Source organism: Rhinoderma darwinii, chromosome 1 (assembly GCF_050947455.1).
Source record: "Rhinoderma darwinii isolate aRhiDar2 chromosome 1, aRhiDar2.hap1, whole genome shotgun sequence".
NCBI lineage: Eukaryota > Metazoa > Chordata > Amphibia > Anura > Rhinodermatidae > Rhinoderma > Rhinoderma darwinii.
The window spans coordinates 215,511,716-215,536,884 of record NC_134687.1 but is presented as its reverse complement, the minus strand read 5'-3'; the positions used below and the strand labels follow the sequence as shown (position 1 = coordinate 215,536,884).

The following is a 25,169-nucleotide window of genomic DNA, read 5'->3' as shown; positions in this document are numbered from 1 at the left end:
TAACATACACCATCTCAGGGAGCTGTGATTGGTCAGTCTGCTGTGACTGACCAATCACAGCAATCATCGGCCGGGGACTGCTGTAATTGGTCCCCTGCTGTCTTACTGTGCCGATCAACTGTCATAAACCGTTGACGGCACAGTTCTGTCACCCTGTCCTTTTGACAGGGTCACAGTTTTTAGCAAGGACGCACCGGTACGTCCCGGTACCTTAAAGCACTGCAATACAGGACGTACCAGTGCGGTAAGGGGTTAAGTTTTGTCTTAAAGTGAAATGCATTCTCGATCGGGTTGAGATCTGGTGATTGACTTGGCCATTGCAGAATATTCCACTTCTTTGCCTTAAACTCCTGGGTTGCTTTCGCAGTATGTTTTGGGTCATTGTCCATCTGTACTGTGAAGCGACGTACAATCAAGCTTGCTGCATTTGGTTGAATCTGAACAGAAAGTAAATCACTGAACACTTCAGAATTCATCCGGCTGCGTCTGTCTACGGTCACATCATCAATAAATACTAATGACCTAGTTCCTTTGGCAGCCATGCATGCCCATGCCATCACACTGCCTCCAACATGTTTTACAGAGGATGTGGTGTGTTTTGGATCATGAGCCGTTCCAAGCCTTCTCCATACTTTCTTCCTCCCATCATTCTGGTACAGGTTGATCTTAGTTTCATCTGTCCAAAGAATGCTGTTCCAGAACTTGTTTGGCAAAGTCTAATCTGGCCTTTCTATTTTTGAGGGTGATTAATGGTTTGCACCACGCGGTGAACCCTCTGTATTTGCTCTCATGAAGTCTTCTCTTTATGGTAGACTTAGATACTGATACGCCTACTTCCAGGAGAGTGTTCTTCACGTGGGTAGATGTTGTGTCTGCGATCCTCCACCATTGTCGTCTTCCGTGGACAGCCAGGCCTTTTGGAGTTTACGAGATCACCAGCGCGCTTCTTTTTTTTTTTTTTTTTGTTGATTTGGCCACTTTTAACGTTTTGTGCTCTCTGATGGATTTCTTAATTTTTTTCAGCCTAACAATGGTCTGTTTCACTTGCATTGAGATCTCCTTTGACCTCATGTTGTCGGTTCACAGCAGCAGCTTCCAAATGCAAATGCCACACCTGGAATTAACTCCAGACCTTTTACCTGCTTAATTGATGATGGATTAATGAGGGAATAGCCCATGCAGACCATTAAATAGCTTTTCAGATAATTGTCCTATTACCTTTTGGTCCCTTGAAAAATAGGCAGCTACATATTAACCCCTTGGCGCTCCTGGACGTACTATTAGGTCATAGTAACTGCATCGTTCGTGCTTCATGACCTAATCTAAAGCCTATAGGTGTGGGGTACAATTAACACAACAATGTAGCAGAAAGAAGAATAACAATCTTTATTGAAAAAATAACAGGATTAAAAAGATGAGTCATGCACAGCATGAGAATAAAACGTTAATCTGATGCCAGAGATACAAGTGCACCATGGGTAAATGAACACATATGTATGGTAGTAGCCCCCGGACGAAGGCATCCCGCCGAAACGCGCGTCGGGTCTGACGATCTCTCCTGCCTGAGACATCACCATGGGTATGTGACCAGCTACATTTATCTTCCTGTGTTGTTTTTATGGACCTGATCTGTACTGACATACAGAGATCTCACCAATGTATTCATCCATTCATTTTGTTCACTTGTGCTGCATAAGTCTCTGTTTTTTCTAGTTTATACTTCTAATTTATTTGTTTGGTCCCTATATTCAACACAATTGCTACTACCATACATATGTGTTCATTTACCCATGGTGCACTTGTATCTCTGGCATCAGATGAACGTTTTATTCTCATGCTGTGCATGACTCATCTTTTTAATCCTGTTATTTTTTCAATAAAGATTGTTATTCTTCTTTCTGCTACATTGTTGTGTTAATTGTACCCCACACCTATAGGCTTTATATCAGATGTTGAGGGTCAGTGCACCAAGATACACTTGGTTTTACAGAGGATCTCGTTTCTTACTTCATTCATGTATTTACATTTAATTTGACGAGACCATTTCCTGTTTGTACCAATAGGTTTTTGTTTCATGACCTAATCGTACGTCACGGGAGGAACGGCCATTTCGGCATTCCTCCGGACACATACAGGAGCTGTGACGACTGCTGTCCTGTACAGCAATTGCTGCAGCTCCTTCAGTGGGGACCGATCGCGGTGTCCCCGCTGATTAACCCCTTAGAAGCCGCTTTCCATAGCGATCGCGGCATCTTAGGGGTTAAACTACCATCGACTGCCCGCTACATGATAGCGGGCGGCGATGGTTGCTATGCCAGCCGGAGGCCTAATAATGGCGTCTGACTATACCATCTACGGAAGCCTAGTGGGTCCTGACAAAGTCAGGACCCACTATACTTGCTGTCAGCTAGTAGCTGACCGCTCTAATATTAGAATTGCGATCACGGCCTCCTGCCCTCAAGTCCCCTAGTGGGACAAAGTAATAAAGTAAAAAAGAGTAACAAAAAATTTGTGTAAAAATCCCCCTTTTTCCCTTATCAGTCCTTTTATTAATAAAAATAAACTATACATAGTTGGTATCGCCGCGGCCTGAACTACGGTATTCAGTTAATTATCCCGCACGGTGAACGCCCTAAAAGAAAATAATAATAAACCATGCCAGAATGACAAATTTTTTTTGTCACTTCACCTCCTAAAAAATGGAATAAAAAGAGATCAAGAAGTTGAATGTACCCAAAAATGGTTCTGATCGAATCTACAGTTTGTTACGCAAAAAATAAGTCCTCACACCGCTTTCTTAATGGAAAAATAAAAAAGTTACGGCTCTTAGAATAAGGCAACGCAGTAAGTAAATGATTTTTTTATAAAGTATTTTATTGTGCAAACGCCGTAAGACCTAAAAAAAAAACAATAAACATATGGCATCGCTGTAATCGTATTGCCCCGGAAAATAAAGTGAATGTCATTTATAGCGCACGGTGAACGCTGTAAAAAAAAAAAAAAAAGGAATAAGAAAACATTAGTAGAATTGCTGTTTTTTAGTCACCACGCCTCTTAAAAACATTATAAAAACTGATCAATAAGTCGCATGCACCCGTTGAAAATAGGGATGTCACGATACCAGAATTTGGACTTCGATACCGATACTTCGTTTAGTATTGCGATTTCGATACCAATTTCGATACTTTTGCCAACAGTTATAAAAAAAAAATTCTTCCGTTTTCTGATGTGAGGCGCGACGTGTGATGAATTTTGAATGCGCCTCACATTAATAGTAATTAATCCCATCATGTTTCTCAGTCATAATGGGTTAATGTGCGATGTACATGATGGGGTTAATTACTTTTAATGTGAGGAACATGGAGGGTAAATTCATCGCACCTCGCGCCTCACATTAATAAGTGAATGAAAGCCGTGTTTATTTCATTTTTTTACAGCGTACACATCATAAATGATGCAAAAAAATTGTTGTGCAGGTTATTACGGCCGCGCCATTACTGAATGTGTATATTTTATGTATTGAGACTTATTTTAATGTTTATTGTAAAAAAGGTGAAATGTGTATTTTTTTAAAAATTTTAACAATACTTTGTTTTTACTTTATTTTTAAACTTTAATATACTGACATATATCAGATATGTGCCAGTACATTAGCCTGTGGACAGATAGCACACAGGCAGTTGTTAGGACATACTTGGGTATGTCCTAACAACAGGAAATATGGTAAGATAGCCCTGGCGTCCGTCAATAGACCCTGGGCTGTCTGCCCATATATGGTATGGCTCTCGATCGCGTCACAGGAATTCCCTGTGACGCGATCCAGGGGCATCCCCCCTTCTCACTTTCCCCTGAATGCTGCAGTCAGCTGTGATCGCAGCATTCAGGGGAATAACGGCGGAGATGAGAGGTTTCTCTGGTCTCCGCCGTTATAGAGCGGGGCTGCGGCTGTGTAATACAACCATTGCCCCGCTCCTGACAGCAAGTGCGCGCGCGGTCAGCATGGGGTGATGCGGCCGGCGCTGCACTAATGAGCGGAGGTTCAGGCACTGAGGACAGAACATGGGGGTGTTTTGTAGAGCGCCCGCCATGTTCGGTCTTCAGTGCCGCCGCTCATTAGTGCAGCGCTGGCCGCATCGCATCATCCTGACCCTGCGCACTTGTCAGGACTCAGGAGCGGGGCTGTGGCTGAATTACACAGCCGCAGCCGCGCTCCCATACATTAATGTATTACTATACTGAGCTGTGCGGCTGCGCAGCTCAGTATCGAAATACAGGAAATAGCGGTATCGAACCGTTTAGGGATGCAGAGTATCGAAACAGTATCGAAGTTTCGATGCACCGTGCATCCCTACTTGAAAACTACAATGAATTCCTCAAGGGGTGTAGTTTCCAAAATGGAGTCACTTTTTTTAAGGGGTTTCCCCTGTTTTGGTACCTCCGAAGCCCTGCAAATGTGACATGGCGCCCAGAAACCAATCCGGCAAACTCTACATGCCAAATAGCACTCCTGCCTTTCTGAGCCCTGCCGTTTGTCCGACCAGCAGTTTATGACCACTTATGGGGTATTGCCGTAATCTGGAGAAATTGCTTTACAAATATTGCGGTGTTTTTCCTCCTTTATTCCTTGTCAAAATTAAGAATTCGTACCTTTTATTGGAAAAATTTGATTTTCAATTGATAGCCTAATTCCACAAAATGCATCAAAAAACCTGTGGGATCTAAATGCCCACTATACCCCTCGATAAGTTCCTTGAGGGGTGTAGTTTGCCAAATACGGTTGCTTTTGGGGGGGTTTCCTCTGTTTTGGCACCACAAGACCTCTTCAAACCGGACATGCGTAATAAAAAGGAGGCCTCAAAATCCACTAGGTGCTCCTTTGCTTCGAAGGCCTGTGCTTGTCCATTACAACACTAGGGCCACATGTGGGATATTTCTCAAAACTGCAGAATCTGGGCAATAAATATTGAGTTGCGTTTCTCTGGTAAAACCTTCTGCTTTGCAGAAAAAAATGGAATAAAAAGGATTTACTGGCAAAAAAATTAAATTTGTAAATTTCACCTCTACTTTGCTTTAAATTCCTATGAAACACCTAAAGGGTTAATCAACTTTCCAAAATACTGTTTTGAATACTTTGAGGGGTCTAGTTTTTAAAATGGGGTGTTTTATGGGGGTTTCTAATATATAAGCCCCTCAAAGCAACTTCAGAGCTGAACTGGTACCTAACCAAAAAAAAAAATGACTTTTGAAATTTTATTCAAAATATAAGAAATTGCTGCTTCTGTTCTAAGCCGTGTAACGTCCTAGAAAAAAAATAGAATGTTCAAAAAATGATGCCAACATATGGGAAATGTGAACTAGTAACTATTTTGGGTGGTATAACCCTCTGTCTTACAAGCAGATGCATTTAAATTCAGAAAAATTATATATTTTTTCAAATTTTCTCTAAATTTTGCTATTTTTCAAAAATAAACACTGAATATATATCGACCAAATTTTACCACTAACCTAAAGTCCAATGTGTCACGAGAAAACAGTCTCAGAATCTCTTGGATAGGTTTAAGCATTCCGAAGTTATTACCACATAAAGTGAAATATGTCAGATTTGAAAAATGGGCTCTGAGCCTTAAGGCCAAAACTAGGCTGCGTCCTTAAGGGGTCAGAGTTGTAATTCCTAAACCCTTCCTCAAATTAGGATGTGAATACCCTCAAATTAAGGCCCCATGCACACGACCGTGCTCGTAATTACGACTCGACCGGGCTCCCATTATAAAGTATAGTAGCACGGCCCGTAAAAGAAAAAAAATAGAACATGTTCTATCTTTTTCAACGGCACGGGCACCTTCCCGTAAGAAAACGGGAAGGTACCCGTGGCCAACAGAAGTCTATGGGCCCGTTATTTCGGGTCGTAATTACGACCCGTAGTAACGGGTGTTTTTACGGTTGTGTGCATGAGGCCTAAAGCTGAGAGACTGCACTTTAAGGCCATATTGATTTATTTAACTGTATCTTCAATATGTTTTGGTAAACAGATAAAATGCCAAAACTTGGCACTATCCAAATAATTCTGGACCAAACTATTGCCTCACTGTTGTATGTCAGAGTTTTAAATAGACCGTTACTCTCCTTTTATTTCTCCTTTCCTGTAATTGAAGATTGTTTGTTTATAAGATTCTGGTAGATTTGTGATTTTTTTTATTTTTTTTTATTCTATTCAGGAATTTCAACGACCTTTTCCATCGCGTGAAAGAACTGTATCGTTACATTGGCAACTTTGACAATGAAGCTCATGCAAAATATAAGAATCAGGTTGTCTATTCCACCATGCTCATATTTTTCAAAAGTGTCTTCCAGTACATCAGTGCTATTCAGCCTGCCCTCTTCCAAGGTGCGTGCTTTATGTAGGTTATTTCAAAGAGGACCTGTTACCGTTTTGTTCAATGTCCTCTTTCGGTCAAATTATTAACGTTTTTTTTTTTTTGGTTTTGTTACGTTTTATCTATTTAGGTACAAATGAATCTTAGGGGTTTGTCTATATCTGAATGATATTTGCCTTATTGTTCTACTGCTTCAATTCTACTTGGAGACCTTTAACCCCTGCCCGCACCTTGACATAACTGCACGTCAAGGTGAGCAGTAACTTCGCGCATCTTGACGTGCAGTTACGTCTGAACTTCGACAGTTAACCGCCGCGCGGCGGTTAACTGTGCAGTGTGTCTGCCCTGCATTCCCTGTTGCCGATCAGCGGCCCATCGCCGCTGATTTCGGCAGTTAACCCCTTCGATGCGGCGGTCGATTGGGATCGCCGCATTTAAGGAGTTTAGCCAGACAATTTACTCATAGGCTGCCATTTACTCATAGGCTGCCATTTACAGAAGCCTATGAGGGACCTGCCGCAGGCTGGTTCTCATAGGCTTCCCGTCAGAGTGACTGCCGCGTCACAATGACAGTTAGAACACATTACACTACGTAGGTAGTGTAATGTGTTCCAGCAGTGATCAGAGCTGCAAGTCTCGTAGTCCCCTAGTGGGACAAGAACAAAAAGATCATAAAAATGTTTTATAAAACAAGAACTGCTTTTTTTTTCCTATAAGTCGTCCTTTATTATAGGAAAAAAAATGAACACGTTAAAGTACACACATTTGGTATCACCGCGTTCGTAACAACCCCAACTATAAAACTGATGTTATTTTCCTCGCATGGTGAACACCGCAAAAAAAAGTAAAAAACAATGCCAGCATTTTTTTTGGTCATCACCCCTCCCAAAATATACAATGAAAAGTGATCAAAAAGTCGCATGTACGCCAAAATAGTACCAATAAAAATTACAACCTGTCCCGCAAAAAAACAAGCACTTACACAGCTTTTTGGACTGAAAAATAAAAAAGTTATGGCTCTGAGCATGGTGACAAAAAATTAATTATTTTATAAAAAAGTGATTTTATTGCACAAACGCTGCAAAACGTAAAAAAAACTATATAGATATGGTATCGCCGTAATCACATTGACCTGCAGCATGAAGTAAAATTGTCATTTATAGCACAGGGTGAACGGTGTAAACAAAAAAATAATAAAATACATTATCAGAATTGCTGGTTCTTGGTCACCTTGCTTGCCAAAAAATGTAATAGAAAGTGATAAAAAAAAACGCTTGTAACCCAAAATGGTACCAATGAAAACTACAGATTGTCCCGCAACAAATAAGCCCTCACACGGCTCCGGTGGAGAAAAAATAAAGAAGTTCTGGCTCTCAGAATATGGCGATGCAAAATGTGCAGAGTGTCCAAAAGTGGATAAGATTGGGCACCATTTATCAGTGCGAAGCTGGCCACATATCTGCGGATTATTATTTATTTACCCCATTATTATACCCTCTTATTATACCCTGATGTACTCCGCACAGATAACATGTACCCTGATGTACCCCGTACAGTTTACATTTGCCCCCACATTATAAACTGAAATACCAGCAAAACGCCAAACAGAACTACTACCAACCTAAATTTGCGCTCCAAAAGCCAAATGGCGCTCCCTCCCTTCTGAGCCCTACAGCTTACCCAAACAGCAGTTTATCTCCACAGATCTGGCATCGCCATACCCGGGAGACTAATATTTTATGAGGTATTTGTCTTCAGTGGCACAAACTGGGCACAACATTTTGTGCACTCAAATGGCATATCAGTGGAAAATTTTAATTTTCACTCCGCACCACCCGTTGCGCATTAACCCCTTCGTGCACCACAACTTAATAGCATGTCGTGGTGCGCGTGGGAGGATGTATGGAGCGGGCTCACGATCTGAGCCTGCGCCATACGTTGCGGGTGTCAGCTGTGTATTACAGCTGACACCCGGGACTAACGGACAGGAACAGCGATCGCGCTGTTACAGGAGCTTGTATATAATGACAATATACGGCAATACATTAGTATTGCAGTGTATTGTACAATAAAATGTGTAGAAAAAAAAAAGTTGTTATTAGTGAATTTTTTTTTTTTCTAAAAAGTGCTCAAAAAGTTGTACGTAACAATAAAAACTACAGTAGGTCACGCAAGAAATGAGTCCTCACAACTTTGACGGAAAAATAAAAACTTTATGGCTGTTGGAAGGCGGGGAGTGAAAAACGAAAATAAAAAAGCAAAAAATTGATCGGTCCAGAAAGGGTTAATTAATTTCTAATAAAACATTTATGACCACGTGGTGTATAGCCGTACTCGGGAGAAATTGCTTTACAAATGTTGGGGTGCTTTTTCCTCCTTTTGTTCTTTATGAAAATTTAAAAAAAAAACATTTTAGTGGGAATAATATTGATGTTCATTTTCACGGCCTAATTGTGATAAATTCTGAAAAAGACCTGTGGGGTCTAAATGCTCACTATACCCCTAGATAGATTCCTTAAGTGGTGTCGTTTCCCAAATGGGGTCACTTTTGGGGTATTTTCACGGTTTTGGTCTCTCAGAGGCTTTGCAAATGCGACATGACACCCGAAAACTATTCCAGCTAAATCTTCGCTCCAAAAGCCAAATAGTGCTCCTTCACTTCTAAGTCCCGCTTTGGGTTCAAACAACCGTTTATTACCACATATGGGGTATTTCCGTAATCGGGAGAAATTGCTTTGCAAATGCTGGGGTGTGTTTTCTCCTTTATTCCTTGTAAAAATTAAAAATGTCTACGTTTTTTTCTGAAAAAAAAGTAGATTATCATCTTCACAGACTAATTCAAATACATTTAGCATAAAAACTGTGGGGTCAAAATTCTAACTATACCCCTAGATAAATTCCATGAGGGGTGTCGTTTTCAAAATGGGGTCACTTTTGTGTGGTTTCCATGGTTTTTGTCCCTCCAGTTCATTGCAAACGTGACACGGCACTGAAAACGAATACAGCAAAATCAGCGCTCCAAAATCCAAATGATGCTCCTTCTCTTCTGAGCCCTGCTGTGGGACCAAACAGCAGTTTATTACCACATATGGGATATTGCCGTAACCACATATGGGATATTGCCGTAATCGGGAGAAATTGCTTTACAAATGCTAGGGTGTTATTTCTCATTTATCCCTTGTGAAAATTAAATATTTCTACTTTTTCTCTGAAAAAAAGGAGATTTTCATCTTCACAGACTAATTCAAATACATTTAGCATAAAAACTGGAGGGTCAAAATGCTAACTATACCCCTAGATAAATTCATTGAGGGGTGTAGTTTCCAAAATGGGGTCACTTTTGTTTTTGTTTTTACTGTTTTGGCACTACAGGAGCTCTTCAAACCTGACATGGTGTCTAAAATATATATATTTAAAAAAAGGCCCCAAAATCCACTAGGTGCTCCTGAGGCCTGTGCTTCAGTTGCGTTTCTCGGGTGAAACATTCTGTGTTACAGAAAAACTGTATTACAAATGAATTTTGGCAAAAAGAAATGAAATTTGTAAATTTCACCTCTACGTTGCTTTAATTCCTGAGAAACGCCTATGGGGTTAAAACACTTTCTGAATGCTGTTTTGGAAACTTTGAGGGGTGCAGTTTTCAAAATGGGGTGAGCTATTGGGTCTTTCTAATATATAAGGCCCTCAAAGCTGCTTCAGAACTCAACTGGTCCCTGAAAAAATGGGCTTTTGAAATTTTCTTGAAAATATGAGAAATTGCTGCTAAAGTTCTAAGCCTTATAACGTCCTAGAAAAATAAAAGAATGTTCAAAAAACGATGGAAACAAAGTAAACATATGGGATATATGAAATAGTAACTATTTTGTGTGGTATTACTGTCTGACTTACAAGCAAATACATCTAATTTTCCAAAAACGCAAATTTTTGCAAATTTTCTCAATTTTGGTGTTTTTCCACACACAAATACTAAATTTATCGACCAAATTTTTTTACTAACATAAAGTACAATATGTCACGAGAAAACCTTCTCAGAATCACTTGGATAGGTATAAGCATTTCCAAAGTTATTACTACATAAGGTAACACATGTCAGATTTGAGAAAATCGGCTTCGTCCTCAAGGCCAAAACAGGCTCAGTCCTGAAGGGGCTAACAAACTCCTATCAATATTTTATTATTCTTTCTCCCTTATTTCCATCCATAGGACTCCACATGATGATTTCTCTCACAGATCTCATCACGCAGGATTTTACATATAGGCAAACATTTCCTCTTTCTTGATAGGTGGGATTTGTAGACTTGATGAGGGGAAACTTTGACCATTCACAAACAGTGTTGCTCAACATTGAGTGTAAAGTAGAGAATGCTTTTAAATTATGTATTTTAACCCCTTAAGGCCACCGCCTATTATCGCCTAATGGACCAGGCCATTTTTTTCAAATCTGACGTGTGTCCCTTTGTGACGATATCTTTGGAAAGCTTTTATTTTTTTCAAGAGATTCGGAGATTGTTTTCCCGTGACACATTGTAGTTGAAGTTAGTGGTAAAATTTTATCGATATATTCTGTTTAGTTGTGAAAAAGAACAAAATTTAGAGAAAATTTTCAAAAATATGCATTTTTCTAAATTTAAATGTATCTAGTTGTAAAACAGATCGTTATACCACCCAAAATAGTTACTAGTTCACATATCCCATATAGGGATGTCACGATACCAGAATTTGGACTTCGATACCGATACTTCGTTTAGTATTGCGATTTCGATACCAATTTCGATACTTTTGCCAACAGTAATAAAAAAAAAAAATCTTCCGTTTTTCTGATGTGAGGCGCGACGTGTGATGAATTTTGAACGCACCTCACATTAATGGTAATCCCATCATGTTTCTCAGTCATAATGGGTTAATGTGTGAGGTACATGATGGGGTTAATTACTATTAATGTGAGGAACATGGAGGGTAAATTCATCATACCTCACATTAATAAGTGAATGAAAGCAGTGTTTATTTCATTTTTTTTACAGCGTACACATCATAAATGATGCAAAAAAAATTGTTGTGCGCGCCATTACTGAATGTGAATATTTTATGTATTGAGACTTATTTTAATGTTTATTGTAAAAAATGGGTGTATGTGTATTTTTTTTTAAATTTAACAATACTTTGTTTTTACTTTATTTTTAAACTTTAAAGAGGCTCTGTCACCAGATTTTGCAACCCCTATCTGCTATTGCAGCAGATAGGCGCTGCAATGTAGATTACAGTAACGTTTTTATTTTTAAAAAACGAGCATTTTTTGCCAAGTTATGACCATTTTTGACCAACTTCTGGCAGTGCAGACACACAGCGTGTTCTCGATCACGCTGTGACGTCACTCACAGGTCCTACATCGTGTTGGACGAGCGAGGACACATCGGCACCAGAGGCTACAGTTGATTCTGCAGCAGCATCAGCGTTTGCAGGTAAGTAGCTACATCGACTTACCTGCAAACGCCGATGCTGCTGCAGAATCAACTGTAGCCTCTGGTGTCGATGTGTCCTCGCTGGTCCGACACGATGCAGGACTTGGGGCAGGAAGTGAGTGACGTCACAGCGTGATCTCTCGAGAGCACGCTGTGTGTCTGCACTGCCAGAAGCTGGGTGTTCTGAAGAGAAGTGGATGATACTTCTCGTCAGAACGCCCAGCTAGTAAAAGTAGTAAAAACGCCCCGATGTACATACACAATACACGCCCAGTTGGACTTTTACTTTAAACACGCCCACTTGGACTTTTGCAAGCCTCATTTGCATAAATACAAAAATGGTCATAACTTGGCCAAAAATGCTAGTTTTTTTAAAAAAAAAAACGTTACTGTAATCTACATTGCAGCGCCGATCTGCTGCAATAGCAGATAGGGGTTGCAAAATCTGGTGACAGAGCCTCTTTAATGTACTGACATATATCAGATATGTGCCAGTACATTAGCCTGTGGACAGATAGCATACAGGCAGTTGTTAGGACATACCTCAGTATGCCCTAACAACAAGAAATATGGTAAGACAGCCCTGGGGTCCGTCAATAGACCCGGAGCTGTCTGCCCATATATGGTATGGCCCTCGATCGCGTCACAGGAATTCCCTGTGACGCGATCCAGGGGCATCCCCCCTGCTCATTTTCTCCTGAATGCTGCAGTCAGCTGTGATCGCAGCATTCAGGAGAATAACGGCGGAGATGAGAGGTTTCTCTGATCTCCGCCGTTATAGAGCGGGGCTGCGGCTGTGTAATACAGCCATTGCCCCGCTCCTGACAGGAAGTGCGTGCGCTGTCAGCATGAGGAGGAGGTGCGGCCGGCGCTGCACTAATGAGCGGCAGTTCAGGCACTGGAGACAGAACATGGGGGTGTTTTGTAGTGCGCCCGCCATGTTCGGTCTTCAGTGCCGCCGCTCATCAGTGCAGCGCCGGCCGCATCGCATCATCCTGACCCCGCGAACTTATGACTCAGGAGCGGGGCTGTGGCTGAATTACACAGCCGCAGCCGCGCTCCCATACATTCATGTATTACTATACTGAGCTGTGCGGCTGCGCAGCTCAGTATCGAAATACAGGAAATAGCGGTATCGAACCGGTTAGGGATGCACAGTATCGAAACAGTATCGAAGTTTCGATGCACCGTGCATCCCTAATCCCATATGTCTACTTTATGTTGCCATAGTTTTTTGAATATTCTTTTATTTTTCCAGGTCGTTACAAGGCTTAGAACTTTAGCAGCAATTTCTCACATTTTCAGGAAAATTTCAAAAGGCTATTTTTTCAGGGACCAGTTCAGTTCTGAAGTAGTTTTGAGCACCTTCTGTATTAGAAACCCCCTATAAATCACCCCATTTTAAAAACCTGCACCCCTCAAAGTATTCAAAACCGCATTTAGAAAGTTTCTTAACCCTTTTGTTGGTTAACAGGAAATAAAGCAAAGTGTAGGTGAATGTCACTTTTTTTTTTTGCAGAAAATCTGTTCTAATTCATTTTTTCTGTAACGCAGAAGGTTTTACTAGAGAAACGCAATTCAATATTGATCTCTCAGATTCTGCAGTTTTTAGAAATATCCTACATGTGGCCCTAGTGTTCTACTGGATTAAAGCACAGACTTCAGAAGCTTGTGGATTTTGGGGCCTCCATTTTATTAGAATATACTTTAGGCACCATGTCAGGTTTGAAGAGGTCTTGTGCCAAAACAGTGAAACCCCCCCCCCCCCCAAAAGACACTATTTGGCAAACCACACCCCTCAAGGAATTTATCAAGTGGTGTAGTGATCATTTTAACCCCACTGTTTAGGCACGCTGTAGGGTTCAGAAGGGAGGGAGCGCCATTTGGCTTTGCTTGGTAGTTCTGTTTGGGGTTTTACTGGTATTTCAGTTTATAATGTGGGGGCATATGTAAACTGGGCAGAGTACATCAGGGCATAACAATGCTGTAAATAAATAATAGTTCATCGTTATGTGGCCAGTGTCGCACTGATAAATGGTGCCCAATCTTATCCGCTTTTGGACACTCTGCACATTTTGTGGTGTTGTCGTATTTTGGGAGCCAGAACTTTTTTAACTTTTCGCCAACGGAGCTGTGTGTTTGTTGCGGGACAATCTGTAGTTTTCATTGGTACCGTTTTGGGGTACACGCGATTTTTTTTGTTCACTTTTTCTACCTTTTTTGGCAAGCAAGGTGACCAAAAACCATCAATTCACCCTGGCCTATAAATTACAATTTTAGATTATTCTGAGGGTCGATACGATTACGGCGATACCATATGTATATAGTTATTTATGTTTTGCAGCGTGTGCTTAATAATCAGTTTTTTATAAAATAATTTTATTTTTTGTGTCCACATATCCTGAGAGCCATAACTTTTTTTATTTTTTATTGTTCAGTCAAAAAAAGCTGTGTAAGGGCTTGATTTTTGCAGGACTGGTTGTAGTTTTGATTGGTACTGTTTTAGGGTACATGCTACTTTTTGATCACTTTTTAATTCCATGCTTTGGGAGGGGTGTTGGTAAAAAAAAAAAAAATAAAGCCGTTGAGGCATTGTGTTTTTTTTTTGTTTTTGTTTTTTTTCTCAGCTCATCGTGCGGGAAAAATATCTTTATAGTTTGGGTCGTTACGGACGCAGCGATACCAAATATGTGTACTTTTTTATTTTTTTTTAAACGTTTCTTTTTTTTCTTGTAATAAAAGCCTTCTCATCGGAAAAAAGGCAGTGTTTGATTTTATTAACTTAGATATGTTTATTTTTACACTTTTATAAACTTTTTTTTTTGTCCCACTAGGGGACTTGAAGGCCTGCACCTTTGATCTTTACTCTAATGCATTGCACTACCCACGTAGTGCAATGCATTAGAACTGTCAGTCATTCACTGACCGCAAGCCTATTAGGTCCCGTATGTGGGCGTGGCCTAATAGGCTATCGAATGTGGCAGACAAGGAGGCCATTGTTAGGCGTCCAGTTGCCATCGTAACGATCAGCATCCTCACGATCACATAGTTTCGATGCCGCGATCGCTTTTGATCGTGGCATTTATTTAAGGGGTTAATGGCAGGGATCGGAGCTAGCTCCGATCCCTGCCGTTACAGCATGGTGTCAGCTGTCACATACAGCTGGCATACGCGGCTGATGTCGCAGGCTCAGCTTCTGAGCCTGCGCCATCTTCCTTTTGCGGCTGGAAGCCTTTTAGGCCCTGCCTCTGGGCGGGACCTAGCAGGCTTCTGTACTTGGCAGACAGAAGGCCGTTGTTGGGCATCTGCTCAGCCAGAGCAGTCCTCGGAACCCCGCAATTGCATTGCGGGGTTTCCGATCTGCTTGTAAACACGATAGATGCAGTGCTTGCTTTTGGTCAATTGGCCAGATAGGCTAGCTCCGGTCCTGGCCACGCAGCAGCGTGTCCGTTGTAATATGCAGCTAACGCTCGCTGGCGATGGTGCGGGCTTCGCTTCTGAACCCATATCAGCAACACAAAGTACCTAACGACAACAACGTACTAGCAAGGGCTTAAGTGGGTTATAAAGGGGTGGGGCCCCTGATACATGTTCATGAGTGGCTATTTTAATTAATCTATACTTGTTATTTTCAAAGGACCAAACACTCCAAGTCAAGTTCCCATTGTCCTGCTGGAGGACACGTCAAATGTTTTCAGTGAACTTGAGATGAATTCTGGCAAGCACATCCACAAGAGGAGGAAACTTGCAGACAGTAGGGAGAAAACATTGGTAATTTTTTATTACTTTGCACTTTATTTCCATATTCACGTAGTATACATACACGAAAACGTAATTTCATTACCGGATAATTTCCTGAAAGTAGTTGTTGGATGATCAGCTATAGGTCCATGCTTTGAGTTAGCATCAGCAAATTACATATAGTGAATGATTCTGATTCATGAAATCTTCAATTGTTGTCTCGACTGTCATAAGGCTTTTTCATGTATAAATAATGTTAAATGGACACTAGCTTTTCAAATAACTTATGCTGATCTAATAGTGTACCTGATATAAATCAACTTTGTCATTTACCTACTGTTAAAATGTAGTTGTTTTATCAATGTGGATTGTGTGTGAAGTAAAGGTAGCATTAGGGCATGTTCACACGCTTACAAAAAAAAGTCTGAAAATACGAAGCGCTTTTCAAGGGAAAACCGCTCCTGATTTTCAGTCGTCTTTTACGGAAGTTTTTGGAGCTGTTTTTCTATAGGGTCAATGAAAAACGGCTCAAGAAGTGACATGCACTTCTTTTTCGTGGGCGTTTTTTTACGCAGCCGTTTTTTTAAACCGGTAGATGTGCTGCTGACAACCATAAAAGTTTATACATTACTGCTGTATAATCTTCTCCAAGCTGCTGTTATCCACTTGCTCAGAGAATACTGAGAATCAGAGAGAGATCATGCAGAGGGGAAAACTGCTAAAATAAATGCCATAAACAAGTCCTATAACGGCCAGAAATAGTATTATTTCTCATGTACACACATATGACAACTTATTCGGAAAAGTCACCAGAAAGGTTAGGTACGCTTTAAATGATAAAAGGAAGGAAAGATGATCCAGCGCTGTGTAAAGTTTAAAAGGGAAGTGCTATTCCTACTTTTATTAGCAAAATTGATTAAAAGTGAAAGGGAGACGCATTCTCAAGGTGAAGAGTAGTAACGGGTTGTTACCCGAGCCTACGCGTTTCGAGCACGTGCAGTGCTCTTAGTCATGATGTTATATAATCGGAAGTATTGGTGGGAATATGTTAATTTGAAATATATTTCTTGCGTTCTTTAGAGTTCAGATGATGAAGACCTCTGTGGAAAAGGTCGAAGTCGTCATGTGATCGTTCATAAAAAAGATCTTGCTAACCCTAACGAAGTCCTAGAAAGCTTCAAAACGGCAAGAGAATGCTGGGAACTTCTGCATTCTTCAGAAGCTCTTGACAAAGGTAAAACCAAAGAATAAAATAAACATTCCAGGTCAAACTCAAAACCTAAGTTTTGCCTGGGATAGTACCGCTCTCCTCACTACTGCTGCACTTACCAGTCCTAGTTTTAATATACAGTGACTTCTTTGCCTTATTTTGAGCTCCGTGTTCATTGCAAGCTGAAGATGTTTAGGCCATAGTTACATAGATGATGATGAAAAAGATACATGTCCATCAAGTCCTGCCTAAGATCCTACCGTGATGATCCAGAGGAAGGCAAAAACTTCCATGGTGTGGGTGCCTCATTAGGAAAAAAAATTCCTCCAAATATTACCCTGGATCATAACTTTGTAATATTATATTTTTCAAGAAAGGCATCTTCTTAAACTTGCTCTTCACTTGTACTATTGATTCATGTAAAGTTATTTATAGCCGGAGGTACACTTTAATCAATCATCACAACATCCGGAGGCAGAGAGTTCCAAAGCCTCACTGCTCTTATAGTAAAGAATTCCGAACTATGATGATGGTGAAACCTTCTTACCGCTAGACAAAGAGGATGCCCCCTTGTCTTGGTTACAGGCCTAGGTGTAAAGATCATTACAAATATGTCTGCGCTGTACATTTATAATTAGATTGTCCGTTAGCTGTGTTTTTCTAAACTGAATAACCCCAATTTTGATCACTCCACCCATTCCCTTAATTACCTTGGTCGCCCAGCTCTGCACCCGCTTTAGTTAAGCTATGTCCTTTTTATACGCAGGTGCCAAAAACTACAAAATATTCAATGTGTGGTCTGACTAGTGATTTGTACAGAGGCTAAACTATATTCTTGTCAGGAACATCTATGCCACTTTTGATGCACCCAATGATTTAATTTGTCTCGACAGCGCCTGCCTGACACTGATTGCTAAAGTTAAGTTTACTGTCCTCCAATATTCTCAAGTCTGCAAATACTGAAATTATACTCAAGTCCTTTACAGGGTCATTAATAAACATATTAAAAAGATGACCCGATCTAAGGATGCCCCCATCAATAAACACCCTCTGTTTTCTATCACTGAAACAGTTGTTAACCCAATTACATATATTTTCTCCTAGTCACTGCAATCTCATCTAAAGGGTTTTTCCTACGAGGGGCATTTCACATTTCCACAGGATATGTCATAAATGTCAGAAAGATGCAGGTCCCACCTCTGGGACCCGCACCTATCTCTAGAACGGGCCCCCCCTAAACCCTGTTATAGCTTTGTCTGTTATCACGGCCACTTCCTGACTTTATGGTCGGGAGTTACCAAAACCGCGTAAGCCGCTGAGCCACGCTGTTTCCGTAACTCCCATAGTAGTGAATAGCAGTTACGGAAGCAACGTAGTATGCGAGCTACGCTGTTTCCAAAACAACCATTCAGTTCTATTGGGCTTACAGAAACAGCGTAGCTCAGCGATCTACGCTGTTTTCACCTTTGTGGTCGGAAATCAGCCGACACACAAACTGGTTTAGGGGCCTCGTTCTAGAGATAGATGCAGGTCTCACCTCTGGGACTCAGGGCCTTGAGAAAGCGTGTACGCACGTGAAACGGCCGTAGGCTAATTCCACATTCTGACTGAGAACTTTTGAATAAATAAATTTTGTTGCAAGTCCGGTGAGTGCCTCGGTATCGTCTATTTGTTCATTTAAAGTTGCTTTGTGCTGTACTTATCGATGAGCACCTCCGGGGCAACTTAGCTGCTGTAATCCATTAAGGACAAGAAAGCCATTTGAAACACTCCAATCGTATTAGTATTACTGGTTCAACAGTGCCAGCCCCTTTCCTTCTTCCTATTAATGCTAAGTATAGTAACACATGAATGTATGAGAGCGGAGCTGCGGCTGTGTAATAAAGTCATTGCCCCGCTCCCGAGTCCTGACAAGTGCGCGGGGTCAGGATGATGCGATGCGACCAGCGCTTCACTAATGATTGCTGGCAATGATGACAGAACATGGCGGGCGCTCTGCAAACCACCCCCATGTTCTGTCTTCAGTGCCTGAACCGCCGCTCATTAGTGCAGCGCCGGCCGCATCACCTCATGCTGACCGCGCGCGCACTTCCTGTCAAGAGCGGGGCAATGGCTGTATTACACTGCCACAGCCCCGCTGGCAGAGATCAGAGAAACCTCTCATCTCCGCTGTTATTCCCGTGAATGCTGCGATGATGCTGACCGCGCATGCACTTCCTGTCGGGAGCGGGGCAATGGTCGTATTACACAGCCGCAGCCCTGCTCTTTAATGCCGGAGATCAGAGGAACCTCTCATCTCTGCCGCTATTCCCCTGAATGCTGTGATCAAAGCGAACTGCAGCATTCAGGGGAAAATGAGATGGGGGATGCCCCTTGGATCGCATCTCAGGGAATTCCTGTGCCGCGATTGAGGGACATACCATATATGGGCAGACAGCCCAGGGTCCATTGAAGGACCCCAGGGCTGTCCTACCAGATTTCCTGTTGTTAGGGCATACTTAGGTATGTCCTAACTGCCTGTGTACTATCCGTACACAGGCTGATGTACTGTAATATAGATATATGCCAGTACATTAATGTTTAAAAAATAAAATAAAAACAAAGTAATGTTAAATAAAAAAATACGCATACACCTTTTTTACAATAAACATTAAAATAAGTCTCAATACACAAAATATACACATATTCAGTATTGGCGCGGCCGTAATAACCTGCAAAATTTTCTTGCGTCATTTACGATGTGTACGCTGTCAAAAAATAAATTAAACACTGATTTCTATCACTTATTGTGAGGCACGAGGTGTGATGAATTTAACCTCTGTGCCTCACATTAATAGTAATTAACCCCATCATGTACCTTACATATTAACCCATTATGGACTGAGAAACATGATGGGGTTAATTACTATTAATGTGAGGCAGGTGGAAATTCATCATCACACCTCGCGCCTCACATCAGAAAATGGAAGAACTTTTTTTTTATTACTGTTGCCAAAGTATCGAATTGATATCGAAATTGCAATACTAAACGAAGTATGGATATCGAAGTCCAAATTCTGGTATCGTGACATCCCTAGAACCTCCATTCTTCCATCCCCGTTCTGAACTGCTCCCGTGACTGCTTGCTCACTGAGCAGCAAACTCCTCTCCCTGTTGTCAATTACCCGCAGTGTTGAAAGTTGCTTTGGGCTTCCAGGTGGCCAATTCTCATACACCCTGCATAACCGTATGGTCCCTCAAACCAAACTCGGACCTGCACCTATATAAAAAATGGGGATTACCCGACTTTAGTTCCGCCTGGTGCGGCAGCCACTGACCACTGATTCCAGACGAGGACCAGTGGAGAGAGGACCGCGCATTCGGTCGTCTCTTTCCATTCTGTTCAATTGTGGTTACGGAAACAGCCAAGCAAACACTGCTCGGCTGTTTCCGAAATTCCCATACAACAGAATGGAGAGAGATGCACACATGTGCTGCCTTGTCTCTATATGGATTCTGTGGCCAGTGGCCATCGCACCAGGCGGAACAATGGTCGGATGACCTTCGTTCTTGATATAGTTGTGGGTCCCAGAGCTGGGACCTGCATCTATCAGACATTTATGGAATATTCTGTGATCCTGGAATGCCCTACCCCAAGATAGTCGGAATGGCCGATACAATGAAAGCATTTAAAAAAGGGCTAGATGCTTATCTAATGTCAAATGACATTAAAGAAGCACTCCACTTTATTTTTTTATTGCACTCTCCATTTGTACATTGGTGTTTCAGTAGGGTGCTGTGTGCAAAAATACTTACCGATCCCCGCATCTTGTATTTTTCGGATCCAGCGCTGCTCACGAGATCTTCCCTCTGACTTGTCTGGAGTGACTGCTTTTGAATAAACCAGAACTCAGGCTCTCAATGCATTCCTATGGGAGCCAGAACGAGGCTCCATAAGAATGTATTGAGAGCATGACTTCCGGTTTTCTGAGAAGCAGCGATTCCAGACCAGGTAAGAATGATCACGTGAGTAGCGCTGGACCCGAAAAACGACAAGATGCGGGGATCGGTAAGTATTTTTGCACACCTCACCCCACTGACACACCAATGTACAAATGGAGGGTGCAATAAAATGGAGTTCTTCTTTAACCCCTTAATGACCAGCCTATTTTAGACCTTAATGACCAAGCCATTTTTGACGTTTTTCAATCGTCGCATTCCAAGAGCTATAACCTTTTTATTTTTGCGTCGACATAGCTGTATAAAGTCTTGTTTTTTGCGGGACAAGTTGTACTTTTTAATAGCACCATTTTGGGGGACATATTATTTATTGATTAACTTTTATTAACTTTTTTTTGGGGGGGGGGAATAGAAAAAAACCTGAAATTTCGCCACTCTTTTTCGCGTCTTAAATCAATGGCGTTTACCGTGTGATATAAATAACACAATAACTTTATTCAGCGGGTTGTTACGATTGCAACGATACCAAATTTGTATAGTTTTTGTATGTTTTACTACTTTTATACAGTAAAAACGCTTTTTTTTCAAAATTATTTGTTTTTGTGTCTCCATATTTGAAGAGCCGTAACGTTTTTATTTTTTCGCCGATGCGGTTGTATGAGGGCTTTTTTTTTTTGCGGGAAGACTTGCAGTTTTTATTGGTACCATTTTTGAGTAGATGCGACTTTTTGATCACTTTTTATCACATTTTTTTTAAGTTAGGATTCACAGAAAACAGCAATTTTTCTATAGTTTTTTTATTACATTTTTTACGGCGTTCACCGTGCGGGTTAAATAATGTAATAAATTTATAGTCGGGGTCGTTACGGACGCGGCGATACCAAATATGTGTAACTTTTTTACTTTATTTTGTTTTTTTAAAAGCATTTTGTAAGGGGAAAAGGTGGGTTTTTCATTTTTTTTCACATTTTTTTTTTAAATTAACTTTATTAAACTTTTTTCTTACTTTTTTACTAGTCCCACTAGGGAACTTTAATATGAGATTCTCTGATCGCTATTGTAATACACTGCAATACTTTTGTATTGCAGTGTATTACTGCCTGTCCGTTTAAAACGGACAGGCATCTGCTAGGACATGCCTCCGGCATGATCTAGCAGGCATTCGCTCCAGGCAGACCTGGGGGCCTTTATTAGGCCCCCGGCTGCCATTGGAGACACAGACACTCGGCGATCGTATCGCCGGGTGTCGGTGGGAGAGAGAGAGAGGGAGCTCCCTCCCTCTCTCCAAAACCACTCAGATGCGGTGCTCGCTATTGTGCACCGCATCTGAAGGGTTAAACGGGTGAGATCGATACTAATATCGATCTCACCCGGCAGAGCAGGGACGCCCCCAGCCCTCAGCTGCCTCTAGCAGCTGAGAGCAGGGAGATTTGACGCTCCCTGCTCTGTTTACTTTATCCTGATGCAGTGCCGTAAAAAGGCATATGCATCAGAATAAAGCCCGTTAGTGGCCGCCATTAAAAGGCGTATTGGCGGTCACTAACGGGTTAAGGGTTATAAATAATTTAGCAATGAATGGCTTATAATTGATCTTTGAATGCATGAAGATCACCTTCATGTGTTTTTTTTGTGTTTGTTTTTTTAACCGGAGTAACTGCAACCACCCTCGTTACTTAGACTGGCATAAAAACCCACCAGTTTTAGTAAATGTGTGACCGTGTCACTTGCAAGATGCCTCCTTTCTCTGCCTCACGTCTGCTTTCACTGCTCGGTTAGAAAGCACATAGGTGATGAATCCTAGTTCTAGCTACCCACTAATAAATCATTACAATAGGATGGGTAATTCATTCTAAATGTAATGCTCCGCATATAACTAAAATTTCTTGTAATTAGATTTAATATATAGACAAAAAGAAACCGACTAAGGCCTCATTCACACGACAGGGTCCGAGTGTCGGCCGGGAAAATCGGCCGATTTGGACCCGATTTGCATCCGTTTTTTTTCCCTGTCCGTTTTAAAATCGGATGTATTTCATTTAAATTTGTTGCCACACCCAGCCCCCTGCAGGTGGTGATGCCACCCAGCCCCCTGCAGGTGGTGATGCCACCCAGCCCCCTGCAGGTGGTGATGCCACCCAGCCCCCTGCAGGTGGTGATGCCACCCAGCCCCCTGCAGGTGGTGATGCCACCCAGCCCCCTGCAGGTGATGCCACCCAGCCCCCCCCGTCCAGGAGTAGTCACTTACTTCAATGTCCATATATGGACAGTGTAGTCACTGACTTCTCCTGGAGAGGAATTCCCTGCCACAGGTCGGGAATTCCGCTTCAGAAGTGAGTGACGTCACTGTGTCCATATATGGACAGTGTAGTCACGCTCTTCTCCTGTAGCGGAATCCCCGGCCGGGGATTGGGGATTCCAACTCCTACAGGGAGCAAAAAAAGACCCCCCCCCCCCTCCTCACAATCACTGCGCTGTGAGGAGGAGGAGAGAGTGCGTGAGCGACGGTAGACCCGGCCATCACTCGGGACACATTCGGGTGATGGCCGTGTATTACCCGGCCCAATAGACCTCTATGGGGGCCGGGTACCCGGCCGAAAATAGGGCATGTCCCATTTTTAACGGCTGGTTTTCCCGGCCCGTCAAAAAATCGGTCGTGTGAATAGCCCCATTAGGGGTCTATTGTTCCTAATGATGCCGGGTGACGGCCGATTTGTGAACGGCCGGCACCCGGCCGGGAAACCCTGTCGTGTGAATTCCGCCTAAGTAGAGGTAGCGAACTAGGACATTTTAAACGACGTTTTTTCAGTGAGCATTTTACTTTGGACTTTCTTCTACCTTTACAAGTGTTTACAGGATCCATTAATGCCGAATTAAAGGAATTTTACTGTATATTTCTTCACATTTTTCTTTTTTATCCTTTGCTTTCTACTTTGTCCTGAATGTTTAGAGTTCTCTAGAATTTGTTTACCATGGAAGACTGACACTTGGTTGTGGCTGAGGATATTTCTCACAGATATGGTAATCTATCAGGTAAGCACGCTCTCGTCTATCTATGTAATATTAGACTTTATAATAAAAGCGTTCTTATCTTTTCCGCTCCCTTTATGAACGGTCTAAGCTGTATTTTTGCACTGGTAAAAGGATGGTGTCTGGTAGAAATCCTTTCCTCTAAAGAAATGTTATATTGAGAGGGAGAATTCTAGGTTTTGTCCTAAGCAGTTTGTAACTATTGTTTTTGATATGGCTAAGGCCTCATTCACATGAGATTCCTATGGTTCTGCTAGTTCAGGTCATCATACTCTCGGTCTGGCCCGGATTTGCGACTGATTCGGGAGCAGAAATGTGCCTGTATTACGCTCGTGTTAAACTGGCCTTAGTCCTTTTTTTTTATTTTAGCCCTCTACTTTTTCCTCCGTACTAATCCTTGCATTATGTTTTAGAATGACAGAATTTTTGAATATTGCTATTGGAGAAAATAAGGCAAGGTTTTAAGTTAATCTCCGCAAACTGTGCTGTGAATATGTGCGGTTTCCGTTTTGTATCTTTTTTTATTTTATTTTTTGTCTATTGGGAGCTATTAGCCTTTATTTGCTGTTTACTGTTCTTCCTAAAGGGACAACACAAGAAAGCCATCAACAGTCTTCATCTCATGGCAGCCTTGCAAGGGCCTCATTCACCAACACAACAAATGATAAACCAAGGGAACTTAGAGCTGCAAAGGTCTCTTATCCAGCTTGCAGCCTGCCACTTTGCCCTTGGGGAATATAAGGTTGGACACTGCGAAACATTTAAAAATGTGTTTACTTTGTAATAATGTATCTGCTGCTTTTACATTTACCAGCAATTGCCATGTTCCTAGTTTGCTTTAGCATATTTCTGAAAGTATTCTTTAATTTCAATATCCCACAAGATCTCCAGCTCCCTCCTCCCTTACAGAGGTTAATTTGCCTCCATGTTTGTGGAGCCGTTATGTCTTGGTTTTTCTCTCTGATCCGTTGCTATGTCCTTGTAATGGAATTTATCTCTATGGCCTGACCACCTGGTAAGCTTGTGATTTATATACAGCAACATCTAAAAAAGCATAGACTACGTTTGAAGCATAGGGTGAGGGACAGAGCAGCAACCCGAGTCTCTAATGGTGGAGGAGGCGGACATCAGACTACACCTAACATTCTTTAGACAATAAGGCTAGTGCAAGTTAGACACATAAGGTAGCCAAAAGGCACGCTTATCTCCCAAGGTATCAAAGAAAATTGGTTGTTAACTAAAGCGTGTAGACATCTCAAAGGGGTATTCCCATCTCCTGTTTTCAATTTTGTATACCCCAAATCTAATATTCTATTGTTCATGTCCCCACTCGTTCCCTGACTTTATTGGGTGGTACTAAGCCCTCCCTGCATGTAACCAGCAAGTAGCACAGTGATGGACATCACATCACCATTTGTA

At 41.7% G+C, this 25,169-nt stretch overlaps 1 protein-coding gene across 2 annotated transcripts in view; it reads left to right on the top strand.

The window, feature by feature from the left end:
- The window catches only part of INTS10 (integrator complex subunit 10), a 66,532-nt gene that overhangs the window by 27,165 nt on the left and 14,198 nt on the right, over window positions 1-25,169 (top strand). For both annotated transcript variants that reach the window (XM_075861542.1, XM_075861533.1), the window contains exons 8-12: window positions 6,216-6,385; window positions 15,471-15,604; window positions 16,655-16,808; window positions 23,671-23,753; window positions 24,337-24,492. In XM_075861542.1, coding sequence (XP_075717657.1) covers window positions 6,216-6,385; window positions 15,471-15,604; window positions 16,655-16,808; window positions 23,671-23,753; window positions 24,337-24,492 — 697 coding nt within the window. The remainder of the gene's footprint in view (window positions 1-6,215; window positions 6,386-15,470; window positions 15,605-16,654; window positions 16,809-23,670; window positions 23,754-24,336; window positions 24,493-25,169) is intronic.